This window comes from Charadrius vociferus, unplaced genomic scaffold (genome assembly GCF_000708025.1).
Source record: "Charadrius vociferus isolate BGI_N301 unplaced genomic scaffold, ASM70802v2 scaffold776, whole genome shotgun sequence".
Taxonomy (NCBI): domain Eukaryota; kingdom Metazoa; phylum Chordata; class Aves; order Charadriiformes; family Charadriidae; genus Charadrius; species Charadrius vociferus.
In genome coordinates, this window is record NW_009648775.1 from 1,193,922 (window position 1) to 1,203,672 (window position 9,751).

The window sequence follows — 9,751 nt, forward strand, 5'->3', positions numbered from 1 at the left end:
TAAATGGATTTCTGAAGTGTCTTATCAAAAGTCTTTGGTGTTCAGACCAACTTAGTGTAGTAAGACTTGCCCTGGAGTGGTGTGCTTGAGGCAGCCGACAAAATGGACTGACACCGGCATCCCGGTTCATCAGAAACCCAGCGACGGTCTAGTTGACCCGCTTGTTTGCAGAGAAATTCTGCAGTGCCAGCAGTAAGTAAGCCATGAAGGAAAGCAGTTTGTCTTTGCTGCTGCCATGGACTGAATGAGTAGAGTCTCGACTGTTTTGAAAATGTTCCTGTTAACAGTTTTTCTTTTGTGTATTTGTCAGTTTATATATTAGTTGCAGTTGTACTTTGCACAAACACTAATTAGACAGCCATCAACACTCGGGGCCAAAGGCTTACTAACAATGCAACTGTGATAGCAGTGTCTTAATTGGTTGAGTATAATTGTCATTAGGCAACGATAAAGACATCTGGGGCTCTGGAGAGAGATCAGCCTCCCCCTCCTCCTCTTCCCCAAATTTGTTCTGGCTATTGCTGTCCAACACAGTTGAGCTTTTTCAGATGAGATTCTGTGGTTTGACCAGTTTCCTGATGTTTTTCTCCTTATGAAATCGTCTGCCTCTTCAGCACCACTTCATTAGAGCGCTGCCCAGCCTCCATCTCTGCTTCCTCCCACATGTGCTCTGCACTTCACCACCTGCTTCCCAGCCATCGTGGGACAGCAGCAGCTTTTAACCCTGGCTCCTTCTCCTTCCCTTTTCTGCTTTCACTCATGTGAGAGGGCACGAGGAAATTGTTCATCTCATTATGACATTACTGCCAATAAAAAGTAGTTGAAACGCTTTTGTTCAGTGAGTAGGTATTTTATTATAGTACGTTTGTTGATACCATGTGAATTTAATTTTTTTTTCAGTTTCTATACCCGATGCTCCATTTCAGTGAGGTTTTTTTTATGCATATCTGTAAAGCTTAAGCTGAATTTGCAGACTAATTTTTACAAATGTATACATATCTGCCCAGAATTACAGAACTGGCTTGTCGAGGAGAAGTATAGTTAGAAAAAAATATAGCTTATCTTTCTCCTGCTGCTACTTCTCATGTGTACGCAGTGAAATGTTCAGAAGAACAAGAGAAAAGTGAAATTTAAGTCACTCAAAGAAGCTGAGTTACTTGGGTGGAGAGTCTCTGTTGACCGCCAAGCGGAGGATGGCTGCGTCTGGTGGGCAGGGGGAGAAGAACGCAGACCCCGACCTGAAAGCCAGATACTGTGTGGCCAAAACACCTTGGAGGGCATCAGGGCAGGGGGTGTCTGGAGAGGGGAAACTTGGGCTTGATAGCAACAGATTTTTTTTCTTGTTGCTCCCTGTTGTGCTCAGGAAAGCAAGATGTTGAACAGCCTTTGTAAATGAAGTAAATTAGGTATGGTTTCTATTTATTTATTTTCTTTGAACTTGAGAACTCAGAATTTGTAGGTTTTGGAGTTGAATGGATTGGGTTTGTTTTGGGGTTTTTTTTTGCACAAGTGGCTTATATTAGATGTTGGAGTATTTACCTGCTACTGCAATAATCATCTCAATACACCCATTGGGGGGAAAAAGCAGCTGCTGAAATGCTGTTGGTGTTATAATAAATAGACTGTATTTGTTGTTGTATTAAACAGTTGTTTTTCTTTTACTCCAGCAGAAAGCTGTGTGGGCTTTTCATAGCCATCTTGATAGAAAACTCAGTAACTGAGTGAGGTTGGAGGACTGTGCCTATTCTGGGGCAGAAGACTTAAATCTTGGGTTCTTTTATTCAGGAGCTGGTCATCCAAACACGTTTTCATGGCAAAGCATAGAGGCTGTTGTAGGAAATGAATGGAAATACTGAAATTATCTAGAAATAGGTTCCGTACAGTGCAGCGTGTTCTTCTCATCAGCCATCTATATTGATATGGCAGATTTGCCAATTATCTGCAATAAAGCAGCCTTTTTATTTTTTTATAGCAAGGCAATGCTTTAATAGTTTAAAAGCCTTTTGTTGTGGTTACAAATTGAAAGTGTGCTGCTCTTTACAACTGCATTAAAAGCAGGGAGTTGAACCATTAAATTTTTTAGTTCTGAATTGGCTTCATCTGTGTTTGAAATTCTTCCAGTTCAGTTCTGGTACAGACCCAGTGTATGCTGGAAATGGGCACGCAGTGGTGATGGGCAACGGAGTGTGTTGTCAGCTGAGGAGATGGTTTATATTTCCCATTTCTCCATGCTGGTTCTCTGCCCAAACCTGGACCTCCACTTACGTTTCCAGCGTGGTCCTGTAACATCTCTCCAAACCCTTTAGGTTTGCCGCAGGGGACCGAGATGCTGTTGTGCTGCTCTGGGAAGGATGCGAGTGGTGTTGCTGAGTGAGAAGTGGGGGTAGGAGAGATGAGGGAGGGACTGGGGGCAAAGATGCCTTCCTGCCCTACTCCCTCCTCTTCCTGATGAACGTGAAGCACTTGTCCTATCTTGCAGTGCACTGGTGGGATTTCTGGACAGACAGGAATGTAAGTAGGTTTTGGTGGGTGCTCACAGGGTTCTCCCAGCACATGTAATGCTCTGTCTCATGGCTGAACTGGAATGAATGGTATGGCCAGGATCCTCTGACGGATTGTTGTGTGGTGTCTCTCTGAACCCACTAGAGCATACCTGACGTACACGTAACAAGCTCTTGTGTTCCAGCAGGTCCTTGGTAGGGGTGCGAGAGCAGCACAGCTTCATGGTATGGGAGTGAAAGCTCTTGAGAATCATAGAATGGTTTAGGTTGGAAAGGACCTTAAAGATCATCGAGTTCCAACCCCCTGCCATGGGCAGGGACACCTCCCACCAGCCCAGGTTGCCCAAGGCCATGTCCAGCCTGGCCTTGAACACCTCCAGGGATGGGGCCTCAACAGCCTCTCTGGGCAACCTGTGCCAGTGCCTTACAACCCTCAAAGTGAAAAACTTCTTCCTAATGTTTCATCTAAACCTGCCCTCTCCCCGTTTATATCCATTCCCCCTTGTCCTGTCACTACATGCCCTAGTAGAAAGTCCTTCCCCAAATGTCCTGTTCCCAGAATGTACCTGTCTGTCACTGGAGAGGAAGGGGGTGAGGATGAGGAGGCTGCAGGGTGGTCTGACGTAGAGCTTACCAAGCAGAGGCAAGACAGTTCCTGCATTTAACAGGTCCCGCCACGAACACATTGGAATTTGGAGTCAAATTTGTTTCCAACTGATTGTCAGGAATGTTTGGTGGTGCTGTTCCAGTTTGAGCTTAGCCGTAAAGGTATTTCAGGTTCTTCTTCAAGAACAAAGAATGGTTCAAACTAAATTTTGACTTGGTTGAATTCTCAGATAAAATTGAAGCACTCAGAATTAGCCAGCCCTGTGTCTCTCCTCTATTCCCATCATTCTGTTTTCTCCATCCTTTACTCTTTGGTTTTACGTTCTTGGACTGGACTATGTGAGAAAAAGTATGTATATGCACTAGGAGGAGATGCTGTTCTTCCTTGCTTATTTGGGGATGAAAATGAATATTCCGTCACTTAGTTCTGTCAGTTCTACCAGTATTTTATATCTCCCTTGAAACTCACTTTTCAGGGTCGTGTAGTGACAAGAGAATCTTGGCTTCCCCGTTGAGAATAAGCGTCTACGCTTTGCAGTTAGGAGAAGTTCAAAAACATGACCCCGACCAACCCAGACGTACAGGGAAACAAAAAGCAGCTCAAAATCAAAATGCTTCCAAAACGTTGTGTGTGTGTCTTGTTGAATGGGATTGCAACAGATCCGTGCAACTACCTGTCCCGTTGTCTTTTATCTCTACATTTTAAAATGTATCCGAAATGAGCACTTTTCAGTTTTGTAGACTGAAGATGTTTGTTGAGGACTAATCTGGACTGCTTTTTTGGTCCAACACAAAACGTTTTGCTTTGCTTTGGGGAAGCTTCTTTCTTGCTCTGTTCTTTTTAAATAGTGCTGCTGTAAATTGGAAATTAAAGCGAGATTCATATTGGGATTTGAGCCTCATTTGTAAAAGGAGGAAAAAGAAGAGCTGTCCCACCCTATTCTCTCTCATTTTCTTCTGTCTTACCATGTAAAGCACCGAAGAGGAAGCCAGGTGACAAGGACACAGTTTTCCTTTCTTCCCAATTCAGTGCAGAGAATTAATGTGCATCTCTTTCTGCTTGACAGATTTCGCCGCCCCCTCAGGCACTTTAATTAGTTGTATAAAGTGGAGCATTTTCACTCAGAGATGTTGGAAGTAATCTGCTCGAGAGTACCTGTAGCCCAGTTGCGTGGTACTCCTCAGAGACGTGGGTGACCTCAGTTGAAGTCCAACATCTTCTAAACCTTTATTAAGCACTTTCCTTCACCTCCTTTGCAAATAATTATTTTCTTATTTTCCTCATAAACAGGACAGCCAGATTTCTAACTGGTAGATCTTTGAGGCTTATAAGAATCATTCTTTTGAAATACTTTCCCCCCCAAAGGCAGCATATAACAGCAAAGCTGACAGAGTAGGAAGCACCCTTCATTTTCCAACAGAATCCAAGTCTTGGGTATGGCAGAGAAAGATATCTGAGGCTGCTTGACAGCGTTAATTGTCACAGTTCAGTCAAAACGTGTCTTAATTGTTGAACTGTGTTCTCTGACCATTTGTAGACGGACCTTCTCCTCTACTTTGCATGCAGTGTTTTTTTTCTTTGATAGAATGTTGTGTGCCCCGGCATAGACGGCACAGAACAGTTTGGGTTGCTTGCTGTGTTACAACCTCCGTTCATTCAGATATATTCAGTATTACCTGAGAAGTTTAGTTCTATTTTCTTATTAGCAAACTAGAGTTTGATGTTAAGCTATAGTTTTTCTGATGTTTCAGCGAGAGCCTTCTGCAAAGAAGGCAGCACTGCCTTAATTCTGAAGACGACACTTAATTGTATTAATTAATTGTGTTAAGTCTTCGGAGATGTAGGCAATCTGATCCATTGATGAGGAATTACGAAGTTTCTTTCTATAAAGAGCAGTAGGTTGGATGGATGTATGCGTGTGAGTGCTTGTATGTATGTACATAAATGCTCTCATTAAAGTCTTTGGCACAACCACAATCACAAATTTTTAAGGACCGAAAGGAAACAGTTTGAAGTTTTGCCATGATGTAATTTAGACTCGTTACTGATTACCTTTTTGACTTGAGCCCGTCTCTGCTTGCATTCTAGTAGTAAAGCTAATATCGATAGTTGGTAACCTGTGGTAGCTCAGTCGTGTCGTTCTTGTAGCTCCAATTTACCTGCCCGTCTTAGTGGATTTGTTGCTACAGTAAGTAAATGGGAATAAAATGAGCAAAGTTGATGGGCTTGTACGCAGAGCGTGTAAGCAGGAGGAGAATCGGTCTAGGAGCTGTAAATGGTGTTAGGTTTTAAGACGTTCTTTGTTTCTTCCTCCCTTCTCCTGCAGCTACCTCTTTTCAGATGCTTTGGGATGAATAATAGCCTTCTTTTCCAGATATACATCAGGAGAAGTGAGGTTGTGGGACACTCGCACCTGGGACTACACAGCCCCCATCCTGGAACCAGTGCACGGTCCTGGTGATGCTGGACCTCAGCCACGTGTCTCCTTTGTGAGGATAAACAGCTCTCTGGCTGTAGCAGCTTACGAGGACGGTAAGTAACCACAACTCTCCTCCCTATTAAAAAAAAAAAAAAAAAGGCTTTACAAAAATGAAGCAGCTGTGCTCAGCTTTTTGTGTGTCTGTAATCCTGTGTATACACACACACGCACACACACTTGCTTTTATGTGAGAAAGTTGGCCAATAACCCTAAATGCATTAGGAGGCATTGGAACATAGCACCCATTAAAACTGATGTTTAATTCCTACTGGAACTGCTACACAAAGCTTGAGTGCCAGGCTGTAGTCCAGCCAAACTATCTTAAGCAAATAACTTGTTTTGCTATAAAAATATTAAATATTCTTCCACCAGCCTTCTCCTCTGTCCAAAACTCCCTTGGGGTGCTGGGAAGCTTTGTTATGGGAATACTGGTAAACTTGCATGTCTGATTAATCTGCGTCCTCTCTTGCTCTTGGCATGGTGTATGGATGCGCATTTCCTTAACTGAAGTATTGGTTTGCAACAGTGGGTTGTTATGTACTTTGATACAAAGAAATAACAACTGTGACCTAATATCTAATGAAACACTAATAAAATCCTGGTTATATGCCTTGTTTTAAATGTACTTAGATGTTTATGTAATGGGCAACAAGAGCCAGAAACCAACCGTACATCTATTGGACGTGGGAACAGCAATTTAAAAAGTCAGGTTTGGACAGTGCTAGTCAATTGGGATCCTACGCTGAATTGCTCGGGCAGAACTCGCCTCCTATCATCTTTCTCTAAAATGTATGATTTGACACTTAAAAACCTCTCCTTAGGTATGAATAAAGAGCGTTTTTAAAGTTAGGGAGTTCTGTACACATACCATCTTTGATCCTGGCATTTCTGCATGTGAAAACAGAACCGAAGATGGGTAATCCAAACAAAATCTCTAATCCGTATATTTTATTCTAGAAAGAAATTAAATGCTTTATATCTGAAAACAACTGTTTTAAGATGATCAACATCCTTAGCTGTTTTTTTAGCATGGATCATGCTAGAACGGTTTTCTGTGGCTAAAAATTGTTGATAGGTAACGTTTTCTGACAACAGCAAGTCTGGTATTACAGAATACCTCATTAATATTATTTCCTCGAGTCATAGGAAATTATAGCACAGTGATAGTTTTAAGCGTTGGCTTCTTGTCCAGTGCGCCAACAATGACTAGCAGAGGGTCTTTGTTTGTTTTCTAGTCTCCCACTGACTAATCTAATAATTTGTCTAGGTTTGTTTTTTTTTGCTGTCATATTCCTTGTTGTCAGTCCTGTGTGTGCTGTGACTAAACTAGTTTGCATAAAGCTCGGCGTCTTTTATTCTTTTGGGTAGAAATTTTAATGGGCTCTGTGATATGGCAGTTACTCTGATTTGAGAAGCCTGGTCAGAATAGATTAGTTTCTATGTGAATAGGGAATTATAAAGACTGACTTTAGAAGTGTTTACTAACTGGAATCTGAAAGTGTATATTTACAGTTTGGTGGAGAGAATTATTTTAAACTTGGGAAGGGAGAGGACGACTTTGAAGATAATGTGTTTGATTGTTCTTTGTTGTACTTTTCCAGCTCCCTTTTCTCTTTGTTTGTAAGTTTGACTAACACAGAGAAACCATCTGCTAGTGTTGGAGGTGGTGCTGTCAGGCAAAGAGTCTAGACTTCTCTCTCGAATCCCTGGCTAGCAGACTCGTTCAGATAACATCAGTTTCTCCCAGTTCAACAGAGCTCACGCAGCGATGTCCTTGGCATCCGATCACAGGGAAGAGCTAACAGGCAGATTCTGCTCGCGCCGTGCCTGCCTTACAGCGCTGTTTCGCTGGTTCCGTAGTAGCGAACGCTTCCCAAGGCATATGAAATATAGCAAGGAGAAAGATGTGTCTTACTGGGATGCCTGCATCCAAAGTGAATTGTAACTCTGTGATGGCACTGCAGAAAAATTGAATTGTGACTTCTGGTGAATGTTTCCGACGGCGTCAGCCTCTGAGAAACAAACTGCAAGGAGAGGGAAATGAGAGAAAAAATGTATGGGGAGAAAATGAAGTTCCCTCTGCCCATGCCAGTGCTCAGTGGGGGCACTGTATGTACACCTGGGGCAACGGGACTTGGCAACCTGATCCACAGTTGTGATTTTTGAATTCCAACCCACTGGCCTCATATTTCTTCTGCCTTGTTTCCTATTGTCAGCACTGGCAGTCCTCCAGTTTGATTTTACCACTAATTGTGTTGCACGTTACCGAACTGAAATGAATCAAATCAAAATGCTTTTCCTGGAGCATTAGATAAAGCAGGCGAGGGTTCTGGGTAATGAGCAGATGCTGCTAATGCAGGGACAGGAGAGGCCTTGCCAGGACTCCATCTGCTCCATGCTTGCCTGACTTTGGCTGGGAGCCACAGCTTTTGGGAAACAGCAGTCTTCTTTAGCCATCGCTCTCCCCGCCGCCCTCCGGAGTCTCATAGTTTGACTTGAAAACAATGTCCTGCAACAAGAGAACATACTTGTGGTTTGTTGGTTGGGGGTTTTTTGTTGGTTTGTTTTTGTTTGTTTGTTTTTAAATGCTGTGCTTCATACTCATGTACGCATGGCGGGGAGGTGCCGTGCTGCCCCCGTTCATGGTGGTGCATTGAGACCTGTTGGGAGGACTTAATGGTGCTTCACAAGTTGCAGAGCAGCAACTTGAAGCAAAGGAAGGTGGTTTCTGCAGGGATCAGAAGTGCTCTTGCTTGTTGGCAGGCTCCAGGAAGGGATTTTTGGCAGCATTACTTTCTGGGACTGGAAATCTGCTGTCTTGTCCGTTCTGGTGCCCGTAAAGCTGCTTGTGGGTATTGTCCCTTCTGTACCCTCTTTGCAAAGACAGACACGGAGTAACGCGTTTGGTGCCTTCCCCGAAGTGCCAGGACATGCCGTAAGATAGCAAGAGCAGGGGAACAGGCTGGCTCGAATAAAGGAAAAAGTTTTTGAAGAAAACTGCATGTAGCAGGTGGTAGTATATTTATTCCCATCAGATATGTACAGGTGGCTGTGGGTACAAAACTCTTGGTTTGGGTAAATGGCGTGTGATTTCACATCACGGTCAGGGAAGTCTTCTTCTAGAGTCCCCGGCTGGGAACAAAATGCAGACCTACCTTCGTGTCTGGCCTTTCCTGAGGGGACTGTACAGGGATGGTGTCATTTGGAAATCTCTGTGGGAAGAGTGGTGGAGATAAAACCTGACAACGTTTGATGGAAACTGATGTGGTAATGGTAGGGTAAAGGCATGACTCTCACGACTGAGGTCTAACCTCTCGCTGTTTATTCGGTAAGTTACTTGCTGTACCCGCTGAAAGTTGAGCGACAGCACTGCAGTGAAAATAAAATGTAAAATTTCAGTTAGTAAACACCAAGCACCTACTAGGGTCAAGTTGGCTGTGTGTTGTTTCTCCAACTAGAAATGTTTTTGGGAGAAACTCGAAATTCAAGATGAGCAGCTTTGAGACTTCAGACTGGTGCTCGTTTCCACCTGTGTGTTTTGTTAACTCTCTGTACTTTGTAGAAGTATGATGTTACCTGAAAATTATAAAGAAATCACTTAACGTTCCCAGCTTAGAAGAAAAAATTACATGTAAGAAGTGTTTTCAAAAGGTGAAACAGAATTTTGTTTTGTTTAAATCAAGATAGGAAGCGGCAGGACTGTGACCCACAAACAGGAAAAATGTTGTGTGGATGATGTGAATTGAGCAGCTTCTGGCTTTCCCACCCAACTGTGTTTAGAGGCTGAAGTGAGTGAGCATGAAAACCACGAGCATGTCCATATTCATGCAAGGTCCTGCACCTGGGCTGGGGCAATCCCCAGCACAGCTCCAGGTTGGGTGGAGAATGACTGGAGAGCAGCTCTGGGGAGAAGGACTTGGGGGTGCTGATTGACGAAAAGCTCACCATGAGCCAGCAATGTGCGCCGGCAGCCCAGCGAGCCCCCGGCACCCCGGGCTGCATCCCCAGCAGCGTGGCCAGCAGGGCGAGGGGGGACTGTGCCCCTCTGCTGCGCTCTGCTCTGGGGAGACCCCCCTGCAGTGCTGCCTCCACTCGGGGGGTCCCACCAGCAGAAGGAGACGGAGCTGTTGGAGCGGGGCCAGAGGAGGGCACGGAGATGCTGGG

The 9,751-nt window shown here is 44.0% G+C and overlaps 1 protein-coding gene across 1 annotated transcript in view; it reads left to right on the plus strand.

Moving 5' to 3' along the window:
- FBXW8 (F-box and WD repeat domain containing 8) overlaps positions 1-9,751 on the plus strand; it is a 63,525-nt gene that overhangs the window by 29,693 nt on the left and 24,081 nt on the right. The window contains exon 5 of the mRNA XM_009886742.1: positions 5,483-5,640. Coding sequence (XP_009885044.1) covers positions 5,483-5,640 — 158 coding nt within the window. The remainder of the gene's footprint in view (positions 1-5,482; positions 5,641-9,751) is intronic.